We start from the raw sequence: 15,494 nt of genomic DNA on the forward strand, positions 1-15,494 counted from the left end.
CATCTGTTCCCGTCTCACCAAGAACTCTGATCCCTCGCTGACCAGAAGTGACGCCTCGGTCGCCAACGAAGCGTCTCCTAGAAGTCAACAATCAGAGCTGGATCTTGCCTGGGAGCCAGAGCCGCTCTTTTTCCCCGCTCTCTCTACTTACTTTAGTTTATTTCTGTTCTCTGAGGGAGAGAGAATGCAACAGAAGCATCAAATGTGGATGCCTTTCAGTTACAGCGATGACACAAGGGCAGAGTGTAGCGTATGAACGGTTAAAGCCTCATATCTAGCAGGCTCTAGGAGTAACCTGCACAGGAACATTACAGCTGAGCGTCCGTCAGTGCAGCTGGAGGAAATGATTCAAGCAAGTGAAGGTGCTACTAATGAAAGAGTCAGTTTGTTTCCTGAAACTGTTGCAGCTGCAGCGTCTACGGCAGGACTCCACACTCAGTAGTAGTAGAGTTTAGTGATATTATTTAGTGGTGGTTGTTGCAGCTGCGGTGTCTACAGCAGGACTCCAGACTGAGACCAAAACGATGCATTTGTGACATTTTCTTGAGAGCGTCAGTTAAATTTTAAAGTGGTCAAACTGTGTCAGGCCATGATGATCATTAGGATGTTCTGGTGTCACTGCAACTGGTGCAGGCAGCAACTGTGTTAACCACAGTGGTCAAAGTCACACTTTCATAGCTTTGGTGTACTGTGGTGTTCACACTTATAAATGTGGTTTTCTGCTGAAATGTGAAGCTCATCTACATGTGCTGGTTTTTCCACTCAGAAAAGATCGCATGCAGAAGAAATCGCTCGGTTCTGTAGTGGACAAACGTGACATCAGAACGTTCTAGTCTAGTCTTTTCCTGCCCAGCAGCAGCCTGCGATGCGAGGCGTTTAGGGAACATTGGTAAATTGTAATGTCTGTCGATAAGAAAATGTTCAGCAAGTTTCACCTGAGATAAAGTATCACCACAACCACCTGGACCTACAACCAGAGTCTAAGAGACAGTTTGTCTAAAAGCTGATGACTGATTCTGTAAGTTTATCTGTGTTGTTTCACTGTCGGTAGTTAAAAGTTTATTAAAAATTATGCAGAGATTGAAGCTTTTTGTCAAATTCAGACGGGCATTTGTTTTGTACTTTAAAATAGATTTTTTGTAGCCCTCTGTTCCATGTTGAGTATAATAAACCATATAAATAATAAACCTTTGATGTAGTGTATGTTTTGTACATTAGTAATTCACTGCAGACATAATTTTAGATGATTATTGAAGCAACAGAATATCTGAGGAGCTACGTTTGTCCATGATTGTACCTTGACACTGCATCTTTTTACTCTCAGTATTTACACCAACACTGGGTGCTATCTCACCCTGCTGTACTCTGACTGTTGTTGTACTAACTCCGATAGAGATAATATACTCTGACACTTCACTCTGGAGAATTTACTGTGTAGGTTGACCTGTTGTTCTACTGGTTTTTGATCTGGTTTTGACTCTGTCTGGATCTTTGCTTTCAGGATGAATCTAACAAGATCAGATGCTTCCCTGATGATGTTGGTGACGGAAAAGAATCTCAACAGAGTTCATATCTTTTAAATGTGTTTTTTCTGCTTCGATGAATTCTGACACCTGCAGAACCAAAACTGTTCTAAACAACCCTGGCTGCTTTTTTAATGATTCGGACGTCAGAAGAACCCACCACGAGGCTGCCTCAGACTGAAAACTGTACTCGGATCAGGTTATTGTTTGAAGTTTCACAGACGAAGGACTCGTGATCTCAGAGCCACAAAACCAGATCAGCTGAATTTATTGAGAAGTTAAACGGTGTCGTGATAAACTCTGCAGCGGAGCGAAGTGTCACAGGTTGATGTCCAGTCATCACTGTTCAGTTTCACTTCCAAACCACCCCTTCCTTCCCTTTTCTTTCCTTTTCGCTCTTCAACGTATAATAAAACTAAAATCACATTTGTGCTACTGCTGCTGATATTTACAGATGCTAGAATACAAACTCCTGTTTATTTACAGACAAACATTCACAACTCCACATTTACACATATTTCTGAGAAACAAAGAGAATAAAAGTCCTGCTGAACTTCACAGTTAATGCTCATGTTTGAACATCTGTGTTTCCATGGCAACACAGATGTTCATGAAGGCAGTTCAGAGTGGTTGAAAGATCCTGGACAAGAAAAGTTCAGATTGTAGTTCTTAAAAATTCCCTCCTCTCATTGCCTTCTTGCCTCCTTCTCCTATCTTTGTCTCCTTGCTTCCTCTCCTAGATATTGCTGAGGCTCTGGACGGTGGTCAGCGACCTCCTTCTCTCCCGTCCAGACAGTTTTCTGAGCAGTGACTCCCTAAAGGTTCGACACATCAGGAAGTAGATAATGGGGTCAAGGCAGACGTTGAGCGCCGACAGGAAGAGCGTCCCCTCCTTCAGCTGGAACAGCAGGAAGCGAGTGTTGCGGCTGAAACCCGACACCGTTTGGGTCTGGGTGAGGGTGTAGGGAATCCGGCAGACGTGGTACGGAACGAAGCAGATGAAGAAGACCACCAGGATGCTGAAGATGCTGCGGTTGGACTTGCGGCAGACATCGCTGTTGTCGCGGCGGACGCGGCGGTACGACTGGTAGATCCGGCGGGCGATGGAGGCGTAGCAGAAGACGAGGACCAGCAGCGTCGCCCAGAACAGCGACACGCTGAAGTATGTGGACACCTTGTGCCACTGGACGCCCAGCGGCGTCTTCAGGTTCATGCAGTCCTTGGAGGTCAGCTCGTCGGCCGGCTGGCTGGTCAGGATGACGTTGGGAAGGGTGCACAGAATCAGGAGGCTCCAGGTGAAGAGCGCCAGGACCCGGGCGAATCCGACTCTCTGCAGGAGGTGAAGCGAGGAGGCTCCGCCCAGCCTGGACCTACAGGTGGACGAGGAGGCGGACGAGGACGGTCGGACGATCTTGGTGTAGCGCTCCAGGCTGATGAAGCCCATGAAGAGGATCCCCACGTACATGGACAAGTAGAAGAGCACGGCAGTGTAGCGGCAGATGATGACCTGGAGCCGCCAGCCGCCAAGGCCCAGCTGAGCCGCCGTCCTAAAGGGGAAGGTGAACAGCATGAGCAGGTCGGCCACCGCCATGTTCTTCAGGTAGACCACCAGGCCGCAGTCAGCAGGAACCCTGAAGAAGATCCAGGCCGCCACGCTGTTCAGAGCCACGCCCACCACGCAGATCACCAGGTAGAGCGGCGGCAGCACCTGGTGGGTGAACACGCTGCTGAAGTCTGATTGGTTGGTGGGAAGGGGGGTGGAGTTTCTGTGATCCATCCCTGGAAACACAAACACAACACAGTGACATCATCTCATCACATCTTAGTGACACGAAAAAGAAATTGTTCTGTTCACAAACTGAACCCACAAATATGTGAAACATCCGTTTGTTTGTTGGAGATTTACGTGTCTTTGCAGTCATTCTGTGTTTGAGTTGATTCACTTTTTGCGTCTCTTTGTGGTTATTTTGTGTCTTTTCATGTCTATAGTCGTTTTGCGTGTCTTTGTGGTCGTTTTGCATCTCGTTGTTGTCACTTTGTGTATGTTGTCTTGAAGCCTTTTTATCAACCATTAAAGTGTCTATTTAATTGTTTTGTGTGTTTTTGTGGTCCTTTTGTGTCTCTTTGTGGTAATTTGTGTCTTTTTGACAACAGTCTTAGTGTTTTTTCAGTTGTTTTTCGTCTCTTTGCAGTTCATTTGAGTCTCCGTTTTCATTTTGTGTCTCTCTGTTGTCGATGTGAGTGTCTTTCTTGACCATTTGTGTTGCCTTTGGTTGTTTTGCGTTTCTTTCTGACGTTCCAACAGGAGTCATCAACACTTTGACCAGAAGCAGGTTCAGTGATCCCTCCGTGTTCGTGTGTCAGAGCAGAGATAGGCTGATTGTGTTTCTGATGGTGGTGAGGACAGCAGGAAGGAAACATTCACTTCCTCTTCAGTGGTCTGATGGAACGATTACAGTCAGTCATTCAGAACCACAAATACTGATGCAGTTTGTGGAGAATCATAAAGTGCCTTAAAGCGTTTAAACACAGTTACTCCTGTTAAATTGTGTCTGCTATTTTGTGATTGATTTAAACTTCTTTTGTGTCTCTTTGTGTTCAATGTGAGCCTTTTTGTCAGTTGATTTGTGTCTCGTTTTGGTCATTTTCTGTCTCTTTGGGACCACTTTAGGCCTTTAATCAAAAGTTTGAGTGTCTTTTTAGTTGTTTTGTGTCTCTTTGTGATCATTCAGTTTCTCTCAAGGTGGCCTTGTGTCTAGTTCTGGTCATTTTGGGTCTAATTTTGGTTGTTTTGCATCTCTTTGTTGTCAGTTTTTGTCTCTGTGGTCAGTTTGAGGCTTTTTGTCAACAATCTGAATGTCTTTTTAGTTGTTTTGCGTGTCTGTGGGAATTTTGGGTTTAGTTTAGGTTGTTTTGTGTGACTTTGTGGTTATTTTACATTTTTATTCACTTGGAGTTTTTTGTCAACGATATGAATATCTTTTTTGTCGTTTCGTGGTCACTTGTGTCACTGTGGTGAATCTGAGGCTTTTTGTCAACAATCTAAATGTCTTTTTAGCCGTTTGGCATCTCTTTGTGGTCATTTTGTGTTTGTTGTTGTCACTTTGGGCCTTCAGTCAACAGTTTTAGTTTGTTTTTAGTTGTTTTGTGTCTCGTGGTGGTCATTTTGCGTCTTTTCTGATCAATTTAAATCTTTTTGTGGTCACTTTGTGTTTGTTTCGTGGCACTTTATAGTCATTTTACTGTAATGTCAAGTCTCTTTGTGATTACTTTGAAGGTTTGTTGCCAATAACTTGAGTGTCTATTTAATTATTTTTGTGTGTATGTTGTTGATTTAAGTCTCTGTGGTCGGTTTAAGTCTCTGTGGTCGGTTTAAGTTTCTCTGTGGTCGGTTTGTCTCTTTTTTGGTCAGTTTAGGTCTCTCTGTGGTCAGTTTAAGTCTCTCTGTGGTCCGTTTAGGTCTCTCTGTGGTCGGTTTAAGTCTCTGTGGTCGGTTTAAGTTTCTCTGTGGTCGGTTTGTCTCTTTTTTGGTCAGTTTAGGTCTCTCTGTGGTCAGTTTAAGTCTCTCTGTGGTCCGTTTAGGTCTCTCTGTGGTCAGTTTAAGTCTCTCTGTGGTCCGTTTAGGTCTCTCTGGGGTCTGTTTAAGTCTCTCTGTGGTCAGTTTAAGTCTCTCTGAGGTCGGTTTAAGTCTCTCTGTGGTCGATTTAGTTCTCTTTTTGGTCCGTTTAGGTCTTTCTGTGGTCAGTTTAAGTCTCTCTGGGGTCTGTTTAGGTCTCTCTGGGGTCTGTTTAAGTCTCTCTGTGGTTAGTTTAGGTCTCTCTGTGGTCCGTTTAGGTCTCTCTGGGGTCTGTTTAAGTCTCTCTGTGGTCAGTTTAAGTCTCTCTGAGGTCGGTTTAAGTCTCTCTGTGGTCGATTTAGTTCTCTTTTTGGTCCGTTTAGGTCTCTCTGTGGTCAGTTTAAGTCTCTCTGTGGTCCGTTTAGGTCTCTCTGGGGTCTGTTTAAGTCTCTCTGTGGTCAGTTTAAGTCTCTCTGGGGTCCGTTTAGGTCTCTCTGTGGTCAGTTTAAGTCTCTCTGGGGTCCGTTTAGGTCTCTCTGGGGTCTGTTTAAGTCTCTCTGTGGTCAGTTTAAGTCTCTCTGGGGTCCGTTTAGGTCTCTCTGTGGTCAGTTTAAGTCTCTCTGGGGTCTGTTTAGGTCTCTCTGTGGTCAGTTTAAGTCTCTCTGGGGTCCGTTTAGGTCTCTCTGTGGTCAGTTTAAGTCTCTCTGGGGTCTGTTTAGGTCTCTCTGTGGTCAGTTCCTGTCCCTTTTTCGACAGTGCCGTTGTTACTACTTTGCTGCTGACAGACTCCTGTTCATCCTTTACTTGCAGGTTTATGTTTGTTTTATTCACGTATGAACAAAGAAGCAGCTTCCGTCTGCTGTCGGAGCCTTTTATGTTGCTGAACGCGGCGTTGTGTTTATTCTGGACACGTGCACAAACACAAACCCTGTTGGTCCTGCTGTTCACACACGCTTCCCTCCGATTCATCGCCGTCCAACACACACCAACAGGCTCCGGTTCTATTGTTGGACCCAGTTTAGATCCCGCTGCTGCACGCAAATCATTGTTGAGTCTATTTCTGTCATTGTGTGTCTGTTTGTGGTCATTCTGTGTCTATTTGTGTCTGTTTGTGGTCATTCTGTGTCTAGTTGTGGTTCATTTGAGTGTCTTTAGGGGAAATACGATCGTAATCATTTTTGTGTGTCTTTGTGGTTGTTTTGAGCCTCTTCTTGGTCATTTTGAGTCTTTTCTTGTCACGTTGAGTCTTTTTGAAAAATGTTTGAGTCTCTTTGTGGTTCTTTTTTGTCTTTGTGTAGTGTTTGACGTGTTTTTGCTAGTTTTGTGTCTCTTTCTGGTAAATTGAAGTCTGTTGTGTTTTTGTGTCTGTTGTGTGTTTGCAGCTGTTTTCAGTCTTGTTGTGGTCATTTTAAATATTTTTTGGTTTTGTATCATTTTGCGGTCATTTTGCAGCTCTTTATGGTTGTTTTAAGTCTCTTATTGGTCATTCTGAGATTTTATCAAAAATGTCTGTGGTTGTTTTGTGTCTTCTTGTGGTCAATTTGAGTGTCTTTTTGGTTGTTTTGTGTCTTTTTGCAGCTTTTTGTGTGTCTTTGTGGTCATTTAGTCTCTTTTTGTTGTCATTTTGTAGATTTCTTTGGTGGTTTGCATCGCTCTTTGGTAATTTTAAGTCTCTTTGTGATAACTGTGTGTGTGTTTTGCATCTCTTCTTCATTATTTTTCATCTTTGTTGTCATTGTGAGTGTCTTTTTGGTGATTTTATGTCTCTTTGCTGTTGATTTGTGTCTATTTTAGCGCAGTTTTAGTCACTTTTTGGTCTTTTTGTGGCTCTTTGTGGTTGTTTTAAGTCTGTTATTGGTCATTTTAAGATTTTTTTTTTAAATGACCAAGTGTCTTTGTGGTTGTTTTGTGTCTCTTGTTGGTCATTTTGTGTCTTTTTGCATTTGACTTGTGTCTGTCTGTGCACAATTTGAGTCACTTCTTGGTCATTTTAAGTTTTTGTGATTTTTGTATCATTTTGTGGTCATTTTGTGTCTTTTATTGGTCATTTTAAGGTTTTTTTTGTCTCCTTGTGGCCATTCGGGCTCTTTTATTGTCATTTTGTGGGTTTTTGTGGTCGTTTGCGTCTCTGTTTTGTAATTTCTGTCTCTTCGTGGTGGATTAAAGTCTCTGGACAAGTTTTATTGGTCTTTATTGTCCTATCTTTAGCTCCAGTTTAAACTGTGTGACTTCTTGCTGCTGCTAAATGACAGTCGACCATTTGTAGCTAACATTAAATTGATCTTACTGTTCACGTTCTGCCTCTCACTTGTGGTCAGAAACGGTTAATATCAGAAAGTGAGAGTCACATGTGGGACTTCCTGTGTTTACTCTGGGATCCTGGTTTCACATGAGGCAGCTGTGCTTCAGCATCACTGACAGAGATGGTGGCAGATAGAAGGGTTTCTATAGAAGATAGAACGATAAATCCAACCACATGAGCAGCTAAAATGAACTACTGATGGCGAAAGAGCTGCTTTTAAAGTCTGTTCAAACTCTACGAACTCCAAGCAGCCGTTTCTAGGGCTGTTCTGGATCGTTTGGTGTGTCTTTGTGGTCATTTTGTGTCTCTTTGTGGTCGTTTGGTGTCTCTTTGTGGTCATTTTGTGTCTCTTTGTGGTCATTTTGTGTCTCTTGTCGTTTCGTGTCTCTTTGTGGTCATTTTGTGTCTCTTTGTGGTCATTTTGTGTCTCTTTGTGGTCATTTTGTGTCTCTTGTCGTTTCGTGTCTCTTTGTGGTCATTTTGTGTCTCTTTGTGGTCATTTTGTGTCTCTCTGTGGTCATTTTGTGTCTCTTTGTGGTCGTTTTGTGTCTCTTTTTGGTCGTTTTGTGTCTCTTTGTGGTCATTTTGTGTCTCTTTGTGGTTGTTTTGAATTTCCTTGTGGTTGTTTTGTGTCTCTTTGTGGTCGTTTTGTGTCTCTTTGCAGTTGTTTTGAGTCTCTTTCTAGTCGTTTTGTGTCTCTTTGTGGTTGTTTTGTGTCTTTTTGTGGTCGTTTTGTGTCTCTTTGCAGTTATTTTGTGTCTCTTTCTAGTCGTTTCATGTCTCTGCAGTTATTTTGTTTCTCTTTCTAGTCGTTTCGTGTCTCTTTGTGGTTGTTTTGTCTCTTTGTGGTTGTTTTGTGTCTCTTTGTGGTCGTTTTGTGTCTCTTTGTGGTCGTTTTGTGTCTCTTTCTAGTCGTTTCGTGTCTCTTTGTGGTTGTTTTGTTTCTCTTTGTGGTTGTTTTGTCTCTTTGTGGTTGTTTTGTGTCTCTTTGTGGTCGTTTTGTGTCTCTTTGTGGTTGTTTTGTCTCTGTGGTTTTGTGTCTCTTTGTGGTCGTTTTGTGTCTCTTTGTGGTCGTTTTGTGTCTCTTTCTAGTCGTTTTGTGTCTCTTTGTGGTTGTTTTTGTCTATGGCTGCTTTAAGTGTCTTTGCAGTTGCCTGGTGTCTCTCTTTAATCATTTTGTTTGTCTTTGTGGTCGTTTTGTGTCTTGTTTTAGATGTGAAACATGAACTGAAACATCCACAGTCTGGTCGGTTCTCTATTCTTTCCCTGTCTCACCTCATTTCCTTCGTCTGTTTCCTGTCGACTCTCTAATAGAGGTGTTAAATGCTCAGAACATCGGAGGTTTACTTTGTCTCAGAGCCACAGAAATGGAAATAGAAACTCACTGCTGAGAACTAATGAACCTTCTGCTCTCTAAACCTCATAGTTTCATGGCTCATGTCCTCATAAACAGACACTATTTCACATATTAGGGACGGATTTTTATCATAATAATGAGCCTTCAGCTCTGCAGTGTGACATAACTGTCGTCTGGCTGCTCCCTCAGCAGCGTTGGTTTGTTTATTCATGAACTAACAAAGGATTGTGGGTCAGAAAGTCCAGCCGGTTGGTTTATTTACTGCTAAATCTGAGCAGATGCAGTCCAACATCCTGGAATTTTAGATATTTGACTCGTGTTTGAATCATGTACTCAGACGTATTTATCTACTGAACTATATTTATATTTGTGGTTATGCTGTGTCTCTTTTTGAACATTTTGTGTCTTTTTTGGTTATTTTGTGTGTATTTCTGTTTATTTTGTGTCTTTCTGGTCATTTTATGTCTTTTATGGTTATTTTGTGTTTATTTCTGGTTATTTTGTGTCTTTTTTGTTATTTTGTGTCTTTTATGGTTATTTTGTGTGTATTTCTGGTTATTTTGTGTCTTTTTTGTTATTTTGTGTCTTTTTTGGTTATTTTGTGTGTATTTCTGTTTATTTTGTGTATTTCTGGTTATTTTGTGTCTTTTTGGTTATTTTGTGTGTCTTTCTGGTTGTTTTGTGTCTCTTTTTGAAGATTTTTATTTTGTGGGGTTTTTTTTGGTTATTTTATGTCTTTGAGATTATTTTGTGTCCATTTTTGTGTCTCTCTTTGATTGTTTTGTGTCTGTGCTCATTTTGTGACTCTTTTTGAAAATTTTGTGTCTTTTTTTTGGTCATTTTGTGTGTCCTTCTGGTAATTTTGTTTCTCTTTCTGGTTGTTTTGTGTCTCTTTTTGAAGATTTTTATTTTGTGGGGTTTTTTCTTGGTTATTTTATGTCTAAGATTATTTTGTGTCCATTTTTGTGTCTCTCTTTGATTGTTTTGTGTCTCTGTGCTCATTTTGTGTCTTTTTATGGTTATTTTGTGTCTTTTTTGGTTGTTTTGTGGTTGTTTTGTGTGTCTCTTTGGTCAGTCTGCATGTCTTTGGCGTCTTAGTCTCTGTCGTCCTTTTCAGCCTCTCTGTGGTCGTACGGTCTGACATTGTCGACATTATCACACCTAAAACAACTGGGACTTCCCTTCTGTCTCCAGCTGTTGTCGGTTGGTTTCTGACTAACTAAACATCGTATGCAAACTGAGAATGTTGGTTCAGCGAATCCGCTCAGCTGCTGTGCGTCAGAGCAGACTGTGGAGGAGGTGAATTCACTGGAAACCTTCTCACAGCTGAAGAACTGAAGAACAGTTTGGTGTTTACACTTGAATTTCAGGACTCGGTTTATCTGTGAGACTAAAGTGCAGCTCAGAATGTGGTCCAGGTTTAAATCCGCCTCCTCATTTTGTTTAAACAGACGATCATAAACCGTCTGCAGCTGATCAGAGACTCTGCTGTTTTAAATCTGTAAACTCTGAGCTGTTTGGCTCATTTTTACTCGCTGTGGTTCATTTTTCTCTACAGCTTAAAGTCCTGCAGTTCTACGAAAACAGGACTGAGAACCTTTTCGGTTGTTTTGTGTCTTTTTGTTTTTGTTTTGTGTCTTTTTGTGGCTACTTTGTGTCTTTTTGTGGTCATTTTGTGTGTCTTTGTAGTATTGTTTTCTCTTTGTTGTTGTTTTGTGTCTTTTTGTGGTTGTTTTGTATGTCTGTGGTATTTTTTCTCTTTGTTGTTGTTTTGTGTCTTTTTGTGGCTACTTTGTGTCTTTTGTGGTTGTTTTGTGTCTTTTTGTGGTTGTTTTGTGTCTTTTTGTTTTTGTTTTGTGTCTTTTTGTGGCTACTTTGTGTCTTTTTGTGGTCATTTTGTGTGTCTTTGTAGTATTGTTTTCTCTTTGTGGTTGTTTTGTGTCTTTTTGTGGTCATTTTGTGTGTCTTTGTAGTATTGTTTTCTCTTTGTTGTTGTTTTGTGTCTTTTTGTTGTTGTTTTGTATGTCTTTGTGGTATTTTTTCTCTTTGTTGTTGTTTTGTGTCTCTTTGTGGCTACTTTGTGTCTTACTTTCATCATTTTGTGCCTCTTTTTGCTTATTTTGTGTCTCTTTGTTGTATTTTTGTGTGTCTCTGTGGTAATTTTGTGTCTTTTTGTGTGTCTTTTAGTTTCTTTGGTGCTTAGTTCGTTATTCTAGATGTAGAAAATTCTGGAACCTCCAAACAAACCTGACAGTTAACTAGATGAATGTTTCCGTCTGTCGTTTAGAACTGAGTAGAGAGTCTTTTCCATCCTGATGTTTCTGCAGCTCCTTTTGTTTGTTCTTCAGTCTGTTTATTGATGTTAGTTCAAAGCACATTGTTCATCTGAAGGTTGCATTTAAATAGATTCTCTTTTCACTTTTTGCCTCATAAGTTTGATTTTCCATCACATTTTAAACTTTTTATATCATATGTTTGCCTTTTTAAATTTAATAATTATTCTGATAAATCTAAAAGTCGAGCCAAATGACAAAAAAATCTGAGTTACAGGTTCAAATTATGGAATAAAATGTAAAAATGGTTGAGTTAGAAACTCAAATTTTAGTGTGAATTTCTAAATTCTGATTTACAACAATGGAATTATGGATTAAAATATCAAATTTTTTATTAAAATGACAAAATAATGATTTAAAATGTTAAAATTATGGATAGAAATGTGAAATTTTACATGAAAAGTCAAAAGAATGGATTTAAATGTAAAAATACGAGTTAAAATGTCAGAAGTTAAAGTTATAAAAAATTTGAGATTATCAAAACTTTTTCGATTATATTTTTGACTTTCTATCATATTTTTTGAGTGAAAAACTTGACAAAATTCATGATTAAAATGACAAAATAATGATTTAAAATGTTAAAATTCTGCATTGAAACATCAAATTCTACATAAAAAAGTCAAAATAATGGATTTTAATGTTAAAATATGAGTTAGAATGTCAGTTATGAGTAAACACATGAAACAAATGATCGTTTTTTTGCTTTTGGGTTTTTAATTTTTGACTTTCTATTATATTTTTAGCTTTTAAATCATCAATGTGACTTCCTGTCGTACTTTTTGAAGTAAAATTTTAACAAAATTCTTAATAAAAATGACAACATAATGACTTAAAATGTTGAAATTATGGATTAAAACATCAAATTATACATGAAAAAGTCAAAATATTTGATTTAAATGTAAAGATATGAGTTAGAATGTCAGTTACAATTTTAAAAAAAGAAAACAATGTGATCATTTTTAACTTTTTGATGATATTTTTGACTTCCCATCGTATTTCTAACCTTTAAATCATAAATGTGACAGCACTATGTAGCATTTCAGTCATAATTTTACCTTTTCTCAGTCTGATAACTTTCCTCAGTCATCCTAAAAGTGTACATTTGGTCAAAAGTTGGACTTTCTGTCACATTATTTTAGTTTTTATTTATTTTAATTTTTTTTATTTTACCAGGAAGTCCCTTGAGATTAAAAATCTCTTGGCCAAGACAGCACACCGTTTAAGAGAATGTGACTGTGTAGTAGAACGCATTCTACAGAAAACATTTCAACCAGAACTTTTATTTTCTGTCAGGTTTTTACCTTTATAAATCGGACTTTTTCAGTCTCAACTTTTCTCATAAGTTCATTCTAACTCTTTTGTTGCTAAACTTTTTTGTTCAGTTTTTAGCTTTCCTGTGATTCTGTCAGTAAAACCAGATAATAATCAGAATTTCTTGCCTCTTGCGGTTCGTTTTCTGATCGTAACTCAAACATCGGCGGCTCAAACGGAGCCTGAACTCACCGGGCGAACATGCAGCTGTGCCGTCAGACTCCCATCCAGATGTTTCCTCTGATTCCAGCTGTTCAGACTGAGGAGAAGCTCGGTGGGTTTCGGGGTTTTTACAGCGAGAGGAGGAGTTAAACTTCCTGTTCACCGCCTCCCTGCAGCGTTTCAACATAAACCAGCAGCTCGATTTAAAGGTTATCTGTCGCTCTCATCTCCTTTATGTTTATCAAACAGGACAACAACTTGTAAAAACAATTAGAAAAAAAATCAAATGTATATAAAATATATTTGTAAAATATTTAGAAAGCAAGACAGAAAACCTGGTTGAAAAATGGTTGAACAGTAATAATAATAATAATAATAATAATAATAGTAAATTAATATAAAATTATTTTTTAAAGCAAGACAGAAAACAGGATAATAAGTTGTAAAGTAAACAATTCTAAATAATAATAATAAAATTAATATGAAATATTTTTTTAGAAATTGCAAAAACAATTTGTAGAAAAATAAATGTAATTTCCCTTTAAAGCAGACAGAAAACAGTAAAACAAAATGTGTAAAATATATATAAAAAAATAGAAATTGTAAAAAATAATCCATTTTAAAAGCACAACAGAAAACTTTGTAAAAATGACTAAATAAATAAATAATAAAACAATAAATTAGAGACAAAAATACATATAAAAAAGTAAAATAAATACAAACAAAACAAGGAAGAAAACAGGACAACAACTTGTAAAAACAACTATTTCTTTTAAACTAACCAATAAATTTAATATAAAATATGTTAAAGAACAAAAAAAAGCTAGAGAGAAACCAGGACAACTTGTATTTTTTGAGTAAAATTTAAATCTTTCAAATTGTAGAAAAATAAATCTAAAATATTTTAAAAAGACAATACAGAAAATCAATTTGTAAAATAGAATAAAATAAATAAAAATAGTAAAAACCAAATAAATAACAGGATAGAAACTTACTAAACCAAATTATAGAAGAAATAATATTTAAATCTAAAACATTATTTAAATATGACGGAACAAAATGGAATAAATATGAAACAATTAAAAAACAAAAGAAATGGTGACATAAAAACTTCTCAAACTAGTTTTTAAGAAATAATGAAATAAATATAAAATACTGGAAAAGCAAAAGAGAAAAAGAAAACCAGGATAGCATCTTGATTAAACTTTTTATAAAACATTAAATATCAGAAAACAAAACAAGAAAAAAACTTTGTGAATCGATCTTTAGTGAACAAAACCCTCCAGATGTTCTGCTGTTTTCAGAAACGTCCAGATGTTCTCAGGACAACAGGATGGGATTCAGACTCTCATGTTTTTATTCCGTTTTTAGATCCACTTCTTCCACTTTTAGCTCCGACCGTTGTCCTCCCAGTAAAACCAGTAAAGAAGGAGGAAGAGTCCAGCTGTGAGGAGGAAGATCTCTGAGGAGGAGAATCTTTGCACAGCTGAAACTTCCTCATTTATCCATAAATTCTGGAGGTTTATTTATTTTTAACTCACATTTATTTTATTTATTTTTTGTTTAAGATTTATGATGAAATTTATTTTGTACTCATAGTCCAAATGAAGAATTAAAAGGTTTTTATTATTATTTAAAATGTATTATTATTCTTGTCATTATTATTATTAATTTATTGATGTTGTTTTTAAAATATTTAGTATAAAAAATAGTAATAAGATTGATGGATTACATTATTATTTGAAATGTCTTTTTCTTTAAAATATCTTGTTATTAGTAAGTATTTAAAATATATTATTTAAAAAATATTATTTAAGTCATTTATTTATATTATTAATCATAGTGATAAGACTGATTGATTATATTATTTAAAAATATTATTGACATTAATATTTAAATCTGTTATTTTAAAATATATTAATATTATTATGATGTAAACTATATTGTCATTATTTAATATATGTTACTATGCTCAATGATAGTGTTTAAAATTAATTATTTAAAACGTTTTATTATTAACATCATTATTTATATTAATAATAGTAATAACAAGACTAATGTATTATGTTATTAATTACAAATATTATTAGTCTGTTATAAGTTATGTGTAAAAATGTTATCATCATTATTATTAATGATAATATTAGCAATAATATTTACCATGTATTCTTATTTAAAATGTATTAGTAATGGTAGTACTATTGTAATAATAATATTAATTATATATAATAATTTTATACATTTTTTGAAGTTGTGATTGTGACATAAAAACAAATTAAATATATTTTTTATGGTAAAGTCAAAAATCCAGACATAAACCGTCAAAATGTTTTGTTTTAAAAGTTTAAATTCTGCATTAAAAAGAATGAAAATTATGACTTAAATTAAAACCATTAAATTATTTAATCAACATGATGTAGAAAAAATACGAAACAATTCAAAACTTCTGGAGAAATCTTCATAAAAATCCTTCATTAGGAGGTAAAAACAGTTTTAATTTCATTTAAATATAGTTTTAAAAGGAGTTTATTTTCAGAAAACAACAAACCTGAAAATCCAACAGGAAGTCTTCTAATTTTAAAAACAGCAGCAGCGCCACCTGCTGGGTGGAAGCTGTAGTTTGTTTACAGGAAACAGGTTTGGAATGAACATAAACTGTAATAATACATGAATAAATAATAAATCTGCGGATCATTAGTATTTTATAAACTTCACGTGTTTGTAAAACCTCCATCATGTTTAATTTTAATTAAGAAAATTAACTTTTACAAAATTTTCATTTAAAATTAGATGTTTTTGTTCAACTGTATAACACTACTGTGTAGTTGTTATTATGTGCAATATCTTATTTTATAACAATGTATATAAGAAAAGTTTTCTATCTTATAAAAATGTATATAAGAGTTATCTTGTACTTGCACCTTTCGTGACTTTTTGCACCCCTCTGTTT

At 36.6% G+C, this 15,494-nt stretch overlaps 1 protein-coding gene and 1 long non-coding RNA gene across 5 annotated transcripts; one reads left to right on the plus strand and one right to left on the minus strand.

The window, feature by feature from the left end:
* Positions 1–1,761: 1,761 nt before the first annotated feature.
* LOC110962582 (P2Y purinoceptor 14) lies at positions 1,762–12,896 on the minus strand. Its single transcript, XM_022210586.2, has 2 exons — positions 12,575–12,896; positions 1,762–3,302 (listed from the first exon to the last, which is right to left on the minus strand). Exons 1-2 carry the CDS (start codon positions 12,729–12,731, stop codon positions 2,260–2,262), a joined length of 1,200 nt encoding a protein of 399 aa, XP_022066278.2. The 5' UTR covers positions 12,732–12,896; the 3' UTR covers positions 1,762–2,259.
* On the plus strand, positions 3,310–11,157 carry LOC127536781 (uncharacterized). 4 transcript variants are annotated; one of them, XR_007945969.1, is made up of 4 exons: positions 3,310–5,003; positions 5,064–5,252; positions 5,673–5,714; positions 5,757–11,157. It is a non-coding gene; the product is annotated as an uncharacterized LOC127536781 (long non-coding RNA). The 4 variants fall into 4 exon arrangements; XR_007945967.1 differs by having other exon boundaries at positions 5,064–5,221; positions 5,411–5,714; XR_007945968.1 differs by having other exon boundaries at positions 4,890–4,899; positions 4,941–5,003; positions 5,064–5,221; positions 5,411–11,157.
* Positions 12,897–15,494: the final 2,598 nt, after the last annotated feature.

The sequence above is a fragment of the Acanthochromis polyacanthus genome, chromosome 13, assembly GCF_021347895.1.
Source record: "Acanthochromis polyacanthus isolate Apoly-LR-REF ecotype Palm Island chromosome 13, KAUST_Apoly_ChrSc, whole genome shotgun sequence".
Taxonomy (NCBI): Eukaryota; Metazoa; Chordata; class Actinopteri; family Pomacentridae; genus Acanthochromis; species Acanthochromis polyacanthus.

What these genes read in the sequence shown, in the direction of transcription:
- LOC110962582 (XM_022210586.2), bottom strand. Translation starts at nt 12,731, where the DNA reads ATGTTGAAACGCTGCAGGGAGGCGGTGAACAGGAAGTTTAACTCCTCC. An exon ending in CACAGCTGCATGTTCGCCCG is followed by an intron (nt 3,303 to 12,574) that starts GTGAGTTCAGGC and finishes TTGTGTTTCCAG; the next exon opens with GGATGGATCACAGAAACTCC.